Raw genomic sequence first — 15858 nt, 5'->3', positions numbered from 1 at the left:
ATTTCCAGAGATGACTTCAAACACCTGCAAAAATCCCAAGGCCAATAAACAACTGCCAGCATTCACTCCAGTCTAACCTCAGACATTAGTATCACGCTATTTTGAACCAAAAACATTCCTTAGCAAAACAAAGACACATCTACCAGGAGCACGTGTATGCTAAGTATTCCCCAAGCTTAGTAATTTGCTTAAAAATGTTAATTAGAATCAATTTAACTGACAACCCAATCTCTGTAGGATTCCATACAGAGAATGTACTGATACATTTGACAGGTGTCACAGTACCTCTCCAACAAGAGTCTTTCTGAAGCAGTCAAAGGTCCCAGAATAGAGTGGGGCCTGGCCAGGCTGTGGCTTAGGCTGGGTTTGCAGTCTGACCTAGTAAAATGGAGAGGAAAACATCATTTTATTAAACATTACATTATAAACTTTGATTGGCAGAACACCTCTGGCTATTATGGAATAGGTTTTCTGACTGAAGATAATGATAGAAACACTGACATCATTTTAGCTCTTTGCAGAAGAGAAGAGATTGAATTTTAATGTAATAAGTAGTGAATGTATTTAAGTAATTAATTACTGGGATAATGTCCGGATGAGGACCCCAGCTCCCCGGGCCCCACAGGGTCACTCCTGGCCTCTCCCTGGAGCAAGGGCGCGGGGTCCCGCCGCGGGACGGGGCTGGCGGGCCCAGCCCAGCTCCTTCCAGCACCGGGAGCACCGAGGCTCTTTCACCGAGCCTCTTTTCCCGGTTTTTCACTAAAACCGGGACCGCCAGACGCCCGGCCGCCGCGCCTCCAGGGGGCGCCCTACGGCACCACAGAGGCCCAGCGCCGCCTCCCGGCGGCGTTCCCGAACCCCTCCCTCCGCGCAGGGCCTGCCGGGAGCTGTAGTTCGGCCATAGCGCCCACCGGGACCCGCGCCGCTCCCGCGCAGTTTCTGCCGGGAGCTGTAGTTCCACCTCGCGGCGTCCCGACCGCACTGAGCACCGGCTGCCCCCCTCGTTCCCGGGCGCCCCACGCCACCTTACCTTGATGGTGTCCAGCGGGTGCCCCACGAACACCAGGCAGACGCCCCCGAAACCGCCAGCGAAGAAGTTCTTCAAGGGGCTGATGGGCTGCGGCTCTTTTGCCATGGCGGTGGCGGAGGGTGAGAAGCGGGACCGGGATCGGGGCGCTGCGTCCCTGCCGAGCCAATGCTGCCCCCCTCCGCGCCGCGACCTTTATCCCAGTGCGGGGCACGCCGGGAAGCGGGCGCGGGGCGGGCCGGGACCGCGGCGGTGCGAGGAGCCGCTCCCGGCGCGGCCACTGGGCGCTGTCACCGGCCGAGCCCGGCCCGGGCGCCGCTCCTTAGGGCGCGGGGCCGCTTCCCCCCGCACAGCCGCAGTGGTTCAGCCGCTACCCCCCCCCGCCCCAGCGCCGTGGCCCGGCCCGGCCCCGCCCCGCCCGGCGGAGGTGACGCACCGGGCCCGGCGGTTCCGGCGCGCAGAAGGAGCCCGGGGCGCCGCTCTCGCCGCCCGTCCGGTAAGTGCGGGGCCCGACCGCGCTGGGGCGGGCCCGGCGGGAGGGATGCAGGGCCACTTATCCGTGCCTGCTGCTGAGCTCGGCGCTCCGCCCCGGCAGAAGCCGCAGCCCGAAGCTCTCGGGCTCCGGGCGGCCGTGCGGGGCCCCCTCCTCGCCCTGCCGCCGCCCGGGCTTCCCCGCACGGCTTCTCTCCCGCCGCGCTCCTGCGCTGCCCTCCCGCCAGTTTGCGGCGCTCCGGCTGTGCGGGACGAGCGCAGGGGCTGCGTTCCGTTCCCGTTCCGAAAGAATGGAGCCGAGGTAACTTAAACGCGCTGGGTACCCGAGCCCAGAGGTGCCGTGGAATACGCAGGTATCCGTAAAACAACTTGTTAAAAGTGACGATAGGTTAGAAAGGGCAGGAGTGAAATGGATAAGTTGGCAAAGACAAGACAGCCGTGGTAGTGTGAACCGAGGCTGGCAGGAGGAAGGAGAGCAGGTTTGTTCCCGGGGAAGTGTGATACAGCTGCAAGGAGGTCCCTGCAGAGTCATCTGTGGTGAAAAAGGATGGGGCATCTTCTGGTTTCTCAGTCTTGGATGAAAAATTCCTACCTAAAGAACAGTGGAGGAGGAACGGCGAGGTGTGTGCTGCATATGTGAGGAGGCAATTGGGCATGAGCCACAAATGATGGGTTTGGGTGGAATAGGTGAAGATGCAGTTAGCATTGATAGCCAGCATGGACCTGAGGCTGTGGATGGTTTGAGGGAAAAGGAAGAGTGGTAGCCTGTCTAAAGGTTACATGGATAAGGAGTCCGGGAAACAGACTTAAGTTGCACTTTCTCTGTTTCAGATAAATAAAGAGGTGAAAGAAGAAAAAGCCGTATGAAATGGTTGTGAAATATCAACAGAAAAAGAGGAGGAGCATTCTCCAATTGGAGGAGTCTCCACAAAAAGAGTTATTAGAGGAATCCTACAAGGGTAGGAATAAGAAAATAGTGGTGTAGTTGGACTAGGAATGGGATGGGATCACATAATGAGGTGTCACGGTGGAAGGCATTTTGTTTCAAAAGACCTTGTTAAGAATTGTGTTGCAAAGTAGGAGTCAAGGAAAGGGCACTGTTGGAGGTGATAACACAGGGTAGGGGTGGGTGTGTTTGGGAGTTCCTGCAAGGGACTGGAGCAAGAGAGGTGACTAAATTGTATCAGTGCTAGTGAAGATACAGGAGTATCTTGGATTAAGGTGGTTAAGGAGGAGATCATCCTCCCTTGGATTGGAAAGTGATCTAAGTATGGCTTAAAAATTTATAATTTGGTCTTGGGAGTTATGGTCATTATTTAATCTAAAGAAACCTGGCTTTTTTGACCCTGTCTTTTGACCTTAACATCTTTATTGTCTTAAAAATTAATGCTTTCAAGTAGTAGCTCTGTCTTGTCTTTGTATTCAGAGAGTTTGATTTGGGCATTGGGCTGAGCATAGGCGAGGTGAGTTTTGTTCCTGGTTTTCCAAGTACCCTCCTTTGCTTTGTGCACAGAGCATGTGCCCTTATCCTTCCTTTCCCTTCACTTGTGTCAGGGTGGTGTTCAGTTATGCTGGAGGTGAGCTCTTTCCTAGAGTCTTGGGACAGGAGTCACAGAAATCACCCAGTCCTGCAGACTGCTTTCCACTTGATAAATCCATGTGTCCCTTTCCTGTGCAAACAGTTCCTCTGTTTGCTCACTGAACTGTGCTAGTGGCACAGAGAGACATCTCTGCCCTCCTCTGAGCCCCTCCCCAGGGACTGGTGTGCAATTGGGAGGTACTGGGCAGGCCCCTTATTCTACCTGGATATCTGCAAACATCTTGGATGTGACTTGCCATGTGTTGGCAAGGGTTTGGCAAGCAGAGGGCCCAGTGTTTTCATGAGGTTTTTTCCCCTCTCTGGAGTGTGGAACGATCTGAGTGAGTTTGAGAAGTTCCCTGGCCTGTGAAACTTGCTCAGGCTTTGTGGTGGCTGAACAAAGTTGTTGCACTCTGGCTGTTGATGGTCCTCACTGGGGTTAGGAGCTCAAATAAGTAATTCTTTTAACAAAAGTTTTAGCAGGTAAAGATCCATTACTTCTTTTGTGCAAGAGCTCAGTGTCAATGCAGATTAAGCCCAGACTCTAAGCAGGGTAGAGGGAAGGACGAGGGTTTGCCTTGTGTCTGCAATCAGATTTCACATCTGTCTCCTTCCAGCATGGAGAGACTGTGTCTGTTCCTCTGAACTCCTGTGGAAAGCAGTGCTATAAATTGTTTGTGTGCTCCATATGCTGTGGGTAGCTAAGGAATCAAGAGGCAAATGAAAGGAATGAAGACCAGAATTCAGGAGGTAATTTAATTAGGTACTAGTCTCCAGCCTCTCTGGAGGTTTGTATCTCCTGAAATCATTGAAGCCCCTCAAATTATTTTGTACATCACATCTCCTCCTGGTTATTCTCTGCTGCCTGGTCAAGTGACTGGAAACAGAAAAAAAAAAAAAAAAGAGTTGAGGAAAAATAATGAAAACTTGTGGTTGAGATTTCCTGTACTCTAAAGTCAGGATTATCAAAGCTTGATTATGGTTTCCCCAGCAGCTACAAATTGCAACACTGAGGGAATATGTTTGAGTGGTAGAGCTGACAACATAGTAATGCAGAAAGGGAATGTTTTTAAGGAACCAAATACATGCTGCTTGTGGAAAATAGAGCTTTGATTTTAATATATGTTTTTATATGTAAAATATGGTTGCAGCATTGTTTTAATTCTTCTGTATTTAATATATTCTCTCTAAGCGAAATAATTTGGTTAAATGGAAATTTACGACTAAATATGAGGTGACCATAATTCAAGGTTGATTCATGCTTTACTGCTGAATCTTTCAGAGCTCAAATTCATATGGTTCAGTTACACAAGCAGATTTGTAGTTCAGATAAGTATCAGATGTGTGAATTTTCCAAAACAAGTGAGAATCTTGAAAAAACAGTTAGCTGTTCTGATTCTTCTTCAATAACAGCTATCAACACCTGAGCATAAATTTGTACATTCAAAAGGTAAGAAGTATATATTGAGAAGGCAATAAATAATAATTTTATTTCCCCCTTCAGATATAAGGTCCAAGCCTAATCACATCCAGTAGAACCAATTTAAAGGGATGAGCTAGTTTCACAATGTCTTTTGAGATGATATTGAAGACTGTTAAATTGTGTGCACGTGAGAGATCTGTTTGCTGGTCTTTTTTTTCCTAAGTCTCACTTAATGTCTGTGGTTCTGAAGCAATATGGATTTGTACAGAGTATCACAGGTTGTACAGAATATCATAGGCTGCCTTTCTAGCTACTATGGCCATAGGTAAGGGGTTTGTGTTTTTCCTGTTAATTAAATAGATAGGATGCTACAGCATTTCAGGCTGTTGATAAAGAACTTTGTCATAAATTCAGTTTTTTTCTCTGAGAAGATCTGTAGTGAAGGTTATGCAGCCAGTTTCCAAATGTCAGAAGTCACGGGGCCTGCACTGGGGACTAGGATGCAGTGTCCCAGTCTCCAAGGATCTGGACCTGTCCTGTAGCAGCCTTGCTTTGGAGGTGCAAGAGTCACAATGGATCCAAACCAGGGACATGCACAGCAGAATCCTCTTTACTGGGCCGTCGGGTTGGTCTGTTCCTAGCTGCTTGATCACCTATTTGTTGTTGACGTGGCACCTCTTACAATTTCTTAGGCACAGAAAAAACTGTTTTTCCTCCCTTAGGAGACAGAGCTCAGATGAAATCAAAAGAACGATAAAGTTTGGAGGAAAAAAAAGAAGCTGCACTTGCTTTCCTGGTCTGCAGTTTGGCAGGGCATTAAGATGTCCGTGGACATGAACAGCCAGGGCTCTGACAGCAATGAAGAGGATTATGACCCTAATTGCGAGGAGGAGGAAGAGGATGAGGATCCTGGGGATATTGAGGATTATTATGATGGGGTAGCTAACGACGTGGAGCAGCAGGGAGCAGATGCCTTTGATCCAGAGGAATATCAGTTCACCTGCTTGACTTACAAGGAGTCGGAGAGCACTCTCAATGAACACATGGCCAGCTTGGCTGCCACGTTAAAGGTGAGGAAAGGTTTCTGCATTCTCACAGCTGTGAGACGAGTCTGTGGTTGAACAGGCAAATGCTGAGAATACAGTTCTAATGAAAGCTGTGGCAACATTGCTGTTATGGGGGGTTGGAGGAGCGTTGTTGAAGGTCCCGTGTTTGAAACTGACTCGAAGGTTTACAATTGTTACATACTGGGGCCTGAAAAATCTTCCTTATTGAATGTTGATTTATTTTTTTTTTTACAGAGCTGAGCTTCATGACCAAAATGCCTGAGTTATAACTCTGCATTAACACAATGCAAAGAGAGTATATAGAAAAGAAACAAATCAAACCATAAATGGTGCACTTTGGTACGCCTGTGTTTGAGAAGATAATTGACAAATAGGAAGGCTAAAACTCTCATTCTAACAAAAACACTTTTTTTGGTTGGTTCTGAGAGAATAATTACAGATTTTCAAAGACAGATCAGCTGTCATGCCCGTTATTAACCCTGCTGTTGCAGTGACAGCAATTCAAGTACAGTGAGCTTGCCACCTCTTGCAGCAAGTCTGACTTAATTAATCACAGAGAAATCTCACTCAGAGTTAGCTCCATGGTATTATGCTCAATAAGACTTTTGTGAAGTTTTCTTTCTCATTTTGTAACCAATTGCTGTAGTGTCAGTCAAAAGAGAAGGCAGGCTAGAGGAAGGCAGAGTTTTCTAAGCTCTAGATGTGGACACTGGCTTGAAATGACTGCTGCATCTACTTTCTAACAAACCAGGTCTTCTAGTGCTTGCTCTTGTCTGGAACAGCCCCTGAAAGCAGGACAGGTGATGACTGCAGCATGTAAAAAAAACATGTTGGGTAGGTTTTGATTCCAACTCATTCTGTCTGAATCAAATCTAATTTTAAAAATGAGAGGGATCTCTTGATCTTTATTTGCACATCAATGTCCTGAAGAAAGAGTATAACCATAAAACCTGAGGGCTGTGAACCATAAACAACAGGTTTTAAAAGGCACCCACAATTTGGTGATTTTGCCATCTGTTGTGCTTGTTCCCAGCATTTACCACCTCAGAAAATGAAGTTGTACTTTTTCTTGCTCTTAAACTTGTCTCTGTAATTACTTCAAAATGTGCATTCTGAGCTCTGAATGCCTGCAGTTCCCTACAGGTTGTCAGAAACTGGAGGCAACAGAAAAGTGCAAATGAGAATAGTTGGTCAGCACTTCTGATCCAGCTGCCAGTTGCTTTTGGTTCTTAGCAATTAAGATTTGAACAGCTTTTCTGTGCCTTATTTTCTGCCTTCAAATGGAACACTCTCCTAAAAGGTGACCCCTGCCATATTGTTTTCTTGAATTAAATTACAGAAAGCAATACTTCTAGTCCTTAAAATCAGGCTTCCAGTGTTAAAATAAAATTTTCAGGAGTTCTGAAGGTCTCATTGAGCATGTGTTATTGTTGCCCAGACTATACCAACCTGCTAGCTGAAATCTCATCTCAAATAGTACCCAAGGAGAGAAAATCTAGATTTCTTTTTATCAAAAATATGCCTGCATATTTACTGTTAAAATTAAGTGCTACACACTTTGGTTGGTGCATAAGAAGATGAAATTTAATTTGAGTAGCAGTTTGGAATGATGTGGTCTTGTAAGCCACACACTCAGGCTTTAGCCCTTGAAGTGCCACATTAACTCTCTTTTCTCCAGCAACAACAGTCCCACAGTTGCACTTCTGTTGGATATCTCTTGTGTATCTGCAGCATTTGCTTTTTGCTTCCAGGCACACTTGCTTACAATTCTTCAACAACCCTGTCTTCCTTCCCCTCTCTCCCCACCAAGGAAACTTGTGATTTTGTTAGTTTTGAGACAAAACAGAATAGAAAGAATTAGTATGGAATTAGCAAGCATAGAGAAAAAAGAAATGGAATGGAGCATGCTGAACTATTTATCATAATTATTTTCAATGGACTTAATGGATATGAGTAAACAGGGATAAACTTTTTAAAGAATTGTATTAACTTCTTTTCTATTAATTTGCTTGAGCTGTAAAAACTGCTTTTTTGTTTTAAAACTGCCTTTCGCAATGTCTCAGGTTTCCTTGGATAGTGATGATTGTTCTTCTGGAGCATTGAGTTAATTTTGATTTCATCTCCTTTATGATAGATACTGATTACATGGTGCTTTTTCAGCATTAGCCTGTATTTAAGGCAGAGTGGTTGCCCCAACAGGGAAGGCTGAAGGTAAATTTAGGATTATCTTCAGGAGATACAATGTTGAAGCCAATAGATGACCTGGAATCTAAGTGATTTACTATCACAAATTAATAGATTAACACAATTCCCTAAAGGAAATAAAAAATAAATGCAATGAATGGACTTAAAGCTGGGTTGGGATGTTGTACCACTGTCTGTTCTCCTGAGGTGATTCACTTCCTGAAGGTTAAACTCCAGGACACATACATGTGTATTGAGTGGCTTCTTTCTTTGTGACATATTGTCTACACACTTTAAAGACCAGAAACAGAATTTCAGAGCTTTACATCTTCATATTTGCTATCTGTGCTATTAGTGGCTAATAACAAGTTAAATAGATAGTATTTCATTTGCTTTGCTCATTAACCTCAGCCTTTGTTTTTCAAACTCTTTTGCTCAGCTACTTCAGACTGATTGTTAAATCCTATTTTATTTTAAAGTGTTGTAGTGAAGGATGGTCTTTGGAAACCTTCTTGGCTGTTTGCATTCCCCGTGAGTTACAGCTGACCTTGTTCTCATTCTTGCTGAAGGCACTGATCTGAGCAAACCTTGCACTGGCTGGTTAATGTCAGGTCAGGTGTGAACACCCTGCACATGTTAAAAAGTTTTCATGAAATATTGAAAGAGAATCTCTCTTAAAAAATGCTTGTGTTTTGTTTACCTCAATTAGCAACAACACTCAATTAAAATCTGAAGTCTCATACAAGCATGAGACCCTGTATGTAGGTAAATGTATGTCCTTGTATCTCTTACTGTTGTAGGAAACTTTTGCCTCAAAATCTTCTGCCTTGCTTTTTGTCAGGTGGGGAAATCTGGATAGAAACATTGGTACAAACAAGGCAGCAGGAGACTAAACCAGCTGTACTGTGTGACTGGCTTGCAGCTGCATTAGTGATTATTCCAGAACCATACAGAAGCTGGAGAGATTTAATAAGTGTTACTTTGAAAGTTTCTCCTTAGTTTTGGTTTTAGTAAGAGCTGTGAGTTCATTGGTGTTCAAGGAAAAGAAGAGGAAATCTTTGCTCCCTGGTTAGTGCTGTTAATATGAAGATCTGAGGAAGGTTCTCTTAATACCCTGACTAAAATTAGGACAGGCTATCTCTGTTGAAACATACCAGAAGAAAATCTTGAATGAATACCCAGAACTGTGCTTCTCTAACCAAAAGGCCTGTGAATTGAAGCAGGTCACTTTTAATTCCTCAAAAGTTCACTTGACCACAGTCAACACTTGCAAAGGACAATGCTCTCAAAAGCAGAGTGGCCTGTATTGCCTGCAGACCAGCAAATGAATTCACAACAGTTCTTTTTAAGAAATAAATATAATTATTGGATACAGTATCTTTCAAAAATAGTGAATTAAAATGGTATAGTAGTAGCTATGCTTTTGAGATAGCTGTGTCAGTTGTCATTGAGGGATTGTGGGTCCTGGAGTAGCTTATCAGTACATGCAAACAGTGTGATACTCAGCAGTTGTACAAACAAAGCTGAGCCTGTCACTGGCAAGCAGTAAAGTGTGTGATGATGTCATATTGTTTTTGTTTGTTAATGATGCTTCCTGGCTCTGCTGAGGTTCTCCATACATGCCTGGAGTATCTAATGTTTCAAATAACTGGCAATGGTTTCTCTGTTTCAGTGATGAGGTGGATTTTTCTAGTGTTACTTTTTTTTTTTTTTAATAAGCCACTAGATAAAACAACTGCAATTAGAATTTATGAAAAAAAAAATCAACCTTGACTTTAGGTGTTAGCTGATTGTCAGTCATGAGGAAGCTGTGATCTTTCTGCATATGCAAGCTGGCAAGGGAGGATAGTCATGTGGTTCTGCAGGCAATTGGAACTGATGTCTTTCCACTAGAACCAAAGGAATTGTAAGCCTGAAGAACCTATACTTTTCACTAATTTGAGTGATCTGCTAATATTTATCAGAGAGTAAAAAGCTTGCTTCCTGTGCTTCCTGAAATTGCAGTTTGTGATGTGGGTTTTTTTAGCTCTGTCCCTTGAAGAGTAAATCTTGGTAGATGCAAAAAGTATTTAATATCATGACATACTTCTGTTAATCTATGTTATCTTCACTGATCTTTCAGAGATAAACCAGTTTTTCATATATTCTGGCTCATCATACTGATGTTGCATCTTTCTATGGAACCAGATTAGATTTTACTCATCAAAACACATCCCTCTGAGGCTGCTCCACGCACTCAAATTGCCCTGACACAGAGCAGTTAGTTTGTAGAGCTGCTTGGTGAGAGCTGGCAGTGCTCCTTTGGAAATGCCATCTCCAGCAGAGCCAGGGTCATGTGCACGGGACTGGCAGCCTGCGTGAGCTGCCCTCCTGAAGGAGCCAGCTCCTGAAATCACCCTGTGTCAGGAGCCTGGGGGTGTGTGTGTGTGTGCCCTGCTGTATGGCTGCTCAAACCATGGCCCAGAGTGTGCTGTGGCTGCTGCTTATCTGAACCAACCTGCAGTGCCATCCTTTCAGTGCCATAATGACTGCATGGAACTTTCTGCGATGTAAAATGGCATTGTTAAAGCCTCACTGTGCCTGGGTACCTCAGGTGCAGGAGAGAGATTAAAGGCCCTTAATGTATTGAAGTGCATGTACATAAGAGCTGTGTTTCAAAAATTCATGTTCAAAGTTTAAGTCCATAAGCATCAACATGGGTAAGCATTAGTAAGCAGTAAATATTTAAATATCATTTTTTATAAATGGCAGAACCTGATAGGCAAATTTGGCTTTTTCACAGAACCCCTGTGGTGCTGTTTGGCAAAGATAACACACTGTTTCAAAGTACTAATAAACCCCCTGATGAGTCAGGACCTGCAGGTTTATATCTATACTGTGTTCTGTATTTAACACCAAGCCAACATTATGTGGGACATCAGTCTGAACTGTAACCCTCAGGAGCACTGGTGTTTGAGACATACCTTTGTCCTTTACCTGTTTTTTGTTCCTGAACAGAAAGATCCTGGAAGTTCTGCTATGTTGTTCACAATTCCTGTGCTTCAGTAGTATCAGGAGGACGTGTGTGTCTAACTTCAGTGTGACTGTCTTCTGTGTATTTTGTTTTGGCTCATAAAATTTTTTTTTTTTTAAAACATGTATTAAATATTTGTAAACTTCCTGTCAGCGGAATAAGAAAACTGGCTGGAGAGCCCAGACCTTGCAACCTTGTGACACTTTGCTGGAGTCATTTGAGGAGTGAAAACAATTTTGTTACTTATTGCCCAGGACTGCTGAAAGTCTCAACTTGACTGAAAAAATGAGCCACAAATGTGGAGGGTGATTATAGCCCACACATTTCTTTGTGATTCACACCTTAAGTGTATTTACAGCCAGTATGACTCTGCAGTGAGGAGAATTATCTGTTCACAGCTGTTGATGAGTGTGATCTTGGTGGGAGGTAGAGGCAAGACACAAGTCAATAAAAATGCCAAAACAATCTTTCAGAAAGTGTTTCATGTTGCAAGCTTACAGCTGGACATCCTGATCACAGGAGCAGCATGGAGCAGCTGAACACTTTGCCAAATTTGTGCTGTGCCTATTAAGGATGGTGCAGCGTAGGAGCTGCGTTGTGCACTGTGAAACATTGTTGTGCAAAGCAGATATTCCTCCTCTTCATCTTTGTGTAACAACAGTAAAATGCCCTTAGAGCTGGGGTTGCTGAGTGAAGGACTGTGTTATTTGGGGCTGAGCAGGGATTACTCACTGCAGAGTTCCCTAAGCCCTGCTCCACTGTGGCTGTGTGCACACACCAGTGCTCCCAGTTTGGAGTTGGCTGCCCAGTGTTCTGAGCCACTGGTCACAATTCTGTGGGTTCAGGTTATTACCAGACCTTTGCTTCTTCCCTGTGCACCTTCTGAATCATCCTCTCTGTCAACCAGAAGGAATTGTCCCCTGGTGCTGTGCTGGGAGAGTCTTGCAGGGGCTGTGCAGTGGGGTGTGTTGCTGGGTGTTGGCAGCACTCAGGGAGCACAGTACTGGTGTTCTCACACTGTGTTGCTTTGGGAAGAATAACTGCAGGGAGGACAGCTGGGGAGTCTCATGTCAATCTTATATCTGTGTGCTGTCTTACAGCTCTCTTGCTGCATTTCTTTCGCTCTAAATCTTTCAAAGAAGGGATCTCATAGCTGTTTTGTAATAATGCCTTCTGGTATACCAGCTTGCTTCAATGTTTCTGTTCTTTTAATAATTATTTCTGAATTTCCTCAGGAAGAATAGCCTAACAGCTTGAGAAATACGTATGTTGAGATTTCCTAGCTGAGTCCTACTGATCCTGTTTGTTGGCAGCTGCAGCTAAAATTGTTGCTGTCCTTGTGTAGGAGAGCAGATGGATTAAAGCCATGTGTAAATGTGGGGAAAGAGCTAGAATCTAACCCCAGGTCCCCTTTCTTCAGTATGTGGCCAACTAGGTTATGCACTGACAGCTTCACAGCAGTGGTGTAACACCAGCAGTGTTTGTCATCCCCAAACTGCAGTCTGCCTCCTAAATATGCATCTAATCCTGCAGACTGGCACCAGGTGTCTGCATGCCAGAAGGTGAGTGAGAGGGTACGGATTAAAACCCTGTGATGAAGCAGAGTTTATGAAGTGCTGTTTGACACAACCTTTCCAGGGTATTGAGAGTGCAGCTACAGTCTCTTAAATAGCATTTCTTACCTGCTGCAGCCTGCAGTCTGTAATCAGGAGAGGGCCTGAAATGTCAGACAAATCATAATCTATCCTCTGTGTGAAACCTAAAGCTGGAGAGGTTTTTCTCACTTTAAAAAAAAAATTGAGCACAAGAAAAAAAGAAATACAATACATATGTTTTTATTTCAAGACTGTCCGGTTTTCCTGAGATGAAATTAATTTGAGTTCAGTTTTGAAAGCAATCTTCTTATGCTCAGAAACCTGGAATGGGTATGAAGGATTTTGCTGCAAGACTGAACACTTGGGGTGTTTATGGCAGGTGATGTGAATCTTCCTGAGTTTTCTAGTAGGATTGCATATTGGAAGTCTGCGTACAAGAGGTAGATCAAAGGACAAAGTATGGTCCAAAAAAAGCTTTAGGTTGCCCTTTCTTAACTGGTTGCCCTTAAATCTTGATACTGCTACAGTTTTTTGAGAAACCCTCCAGTAAAAACAGGGCAGTCACATAATTTTTCCAATGGGGCATGGAGGGAGTCAGATCTACTTTCCACCAGAAAAACAAGTATAAAATGATTTTTTTTTTTCCATTTGTGGGTTACTTTCCTTACCTCAGCATATTGAAGTAAAGCATGTCTGAAGGGATTTTTTCTTCAGTGAAATTACTCAATACAAATTATGGTTTCTTTATAAGGTGTTACTCTACTGCCAGCTCAGCTCAGCTCAGTCTATTTTGCCATAGTTTCTCACCAACAGAAACAATTTCAGAGGCTTTTGCTCTGTGTTCCTTCCTTTCTTGTTGAAAGAATTTTAGTGTGTTTTTAGAGGTTTGGGTGCAACACACAAACTAGTATCTTTTGAAGTTCATCCTTTCATTGTAGAACTAACAAAAACTATTTGTGGATTAAAACAAATGCTTCTCAAGATTAATCCTATTTGTTTAAATCTATTTGTAGAAAACTTTTGATTAGGGAAAATAAAAGAAAGGGAAGCTACATTTCTTTATGCCAGATTTGTGTTCTTCTTGGGCAGACATTTCAGTGCAATCCTGATCTAACAGAAATTGTCAGCTTGGTGCAAAGCCATGGGATGTCAGCTCCAGCCAGACACTATCATCTCCAACTCGTTCTGAATTGAATCTTTTAAAGAATCATGTAATGAACATTGTTTTAAATTCCTGATACCATATCGCTGCAAAAATGAGGATTGAAATGCACCTCCAAAAAACAGGCCTTCCCTTTGAGAAAATGAACTCATAAGATATGCATGTGATATAAATATGCTTGAGCAATTTCTGTAGAATATAAGCTCTAGAAAAGATGGTGGTTTTTTTAGCTTTTAGGAAACATTTCTGTCTGAATTAGCAATTGTCAAGGTGGCATGGTTGAAAAGATTTTCTGCTGTAAAGAGATGAAACATCAGCTCTCCAAACACGTTGGCTTATCTAAGGAAGCGAGTTGAGACAATTGTTTTAGAGCCCTCTGAACACAGCAAGGGACCTGCAGAAATTCTTTACAAACTCTTTTGATATTGTCTTATCCTAAAGAGTGCCAGACTCTCTTTCACACTTCAGAAGTGTGAGAATTTTGCTTATCTTGGAGACTAAAGAACCTAGAAGATAAATGGAGATGGAAATAATAATGAAAAAAAAATATTGTGCACTCTTCCAGAAAATGGGTACATTTGTGGTTGATGCAGTGGCATTATGATTTTGTTCCACTTTCAGAATCTGATTTTGTTCAGCACTATGTAAAATCTTCAGACTTTTTTTACAACTCCTGTAGAGCCTTTTCCTTATGCAGAGCAGCTTTCTCATGGCACCCTTGCTCTGCACATAGGCACTCTGCCCCTTTTCCTGTGAACTGATCAACATTTGGTGCCATTCCTGGCAAACAGCAGCCCTCCATAAGTCAGAGTTAAACTGGTGGAGGTTTGGAAGAGGCTTTAGAGGTGATAAAGTTCCTGTTTTAAAATAAAGCTAGAAATGGCAGATTGGATGAGATTCTGTCTGTTCACCTTTGCTGCCACATCATGGAGAAAGAAGTCTGGTCTTTTGTCAGAAATTTTCCAGGTTCAGATTTGGACTGGGCTTATCTTTGATATTAAACTTTTAATCTGTTGGTGGAGAAATGAGAATGAGGAAAAGAAAAAAAAATAGCATGACTATTGCTTTCAGCTTCTAAACTTTAATAAATTTAATTCCAGGTAGAAGAGTTCAGGAGAAGTCAGGCTATATAGAAGTTCTGGCATAATTGATGGGTTGCAGGCAAATACTGAAATAGTGCAACATATAGAATATGCATCCCCCTTTGCATTGGGGTCTGTAGAAGTATTTCACTGAAAGAAGCTGCTGCCAGCAAGACACCAAGTGGGCTGTGTTACTGCCTTTTTTGGTTCTTAGGATTCTGAAATGAGGATAGGAAAGTTTAAACAAAGCAGACAATTTATCAGAGGCATTTTTTTTTTTCATGTGTTTTGTGTCTGAGACAAAGCATTACTGTTCCTGAGATCTTGTGGCACCCAGTGATTGATAGGGGACTGAATCAGTGCTCTTTCTGAAGTGTTTTGTAAGTCTGAGATACCTCATTGGGTGAAACTTCTCACTGTCAGGGAAATGCTTCATTGGACAGTGTGCCAGCAGTATCAGCTTCTGTACATTGCTTCTTCAGTACTGTGAGATACTGAATATGTACACATGGACCAAAATTCTGACTGCAATGGCATTTTTCTGTGTTCAGCATGCTTTTGCTCCTGCTTACAAAGAAATACTTCAACTGCTCTGGGGTATTATTGTGGAAGAACTGGCTGACTTGGTACAATCATTCAGTCATTGTGAGTATACGGTCATTGAAGAGAGGCTGGGAAGCGCTGCTAATCAATAGGAGCAGGCTTTTGTTAAATATTTGTTTTTCTTCACATGCTTGTTTTCTGGAATCTCCTTAGTAGTGTTGGCCCCTTATGGTATTTACATTTGTAAATTCTTCTGAATTCCCAGCCTTGCTGCCGTTTAGCAGGACATAGCATGTGGTGAGACTCCACTCAGCAGGCACAGCCCCAGTGTCATCAGTTGTTTGCTGCTCTCCAATCCCTCTTCCTTACAGTTTGAATGTTACCTATCTTTAATCTGTAACATCTGGTACTTCTGTGCCAAGGAGACTGTGCATTTGTTACTGCAGCTGTCTGACTGACTCTGGGACTTCTGTTTTGCAAGATCACATGCACTCCGATCAGGTAGTATCAAAAATTTTTCTGCTTCAGGGCTTTCATGAAAGTGGTCTAATGTCATGGATCAGGCTTTATGAATTGAAATATTTTTATATATTCTTGTGTGGTTTTACGATGAAAGCACTAAAATTAGCACTACAGCTGATCCAGTCAGTGCTTGTAGTTGGAATTAAATAGGTATAGTCACAGAAGCTTT

General features: G+C 43.2%; 1 protein-coding gene across 4 annotated transcripts in view; it reads left to right on the top strand.

The window, feature by feature from the left end:
- Positions 1-1031: 1031 nt before the first annotated feature.
- The window catches only part of ARIH2 (ariadne RBR E3 ubiquitin protein ligase 2), a 35388-nt gene continuing 20561 nt past the window's right edge, over positions 1032-15858 (top strand). For 2 of the 4 annotated variants that reach the window (XM_084214728.1, XM_084214727.1), the window contains exon 1: positions 1032-1523. In XM_084214728.1, coding sequence (XP_084070854.1) covers positions 1035-1523 — 489 coding nt within the window. In that variant the 5' untranslated portion in view covers positions 1032-1034. Of the gene's footprint in view, positions 1524-2350; positions 2479-5243; positions 5592-15858 lie in introns of all 4 variants that reach the window. The other 2 variants (XM_084214730.1, XM_084214729.1) reach the window with 2 other exon arrangements.

Source organism: Fringilla coelebs, assembly GCF_963513975.1.
Source record: "Fringilla coelebs genome assembly, chromosome: 13".
NCBI classification, from domain to species: domain Eukaryota; kingdom Metazoa; phylum Chordata; class Aves; order Passeriformes; family Fringillidae; genus Fringilla; species Fringilla coelebs.
The sequence above is the reverse complement of the archived record's forward strand: the minus strand, read 5'-3'. Positions and strand labels throughout refer to the sequence as shown.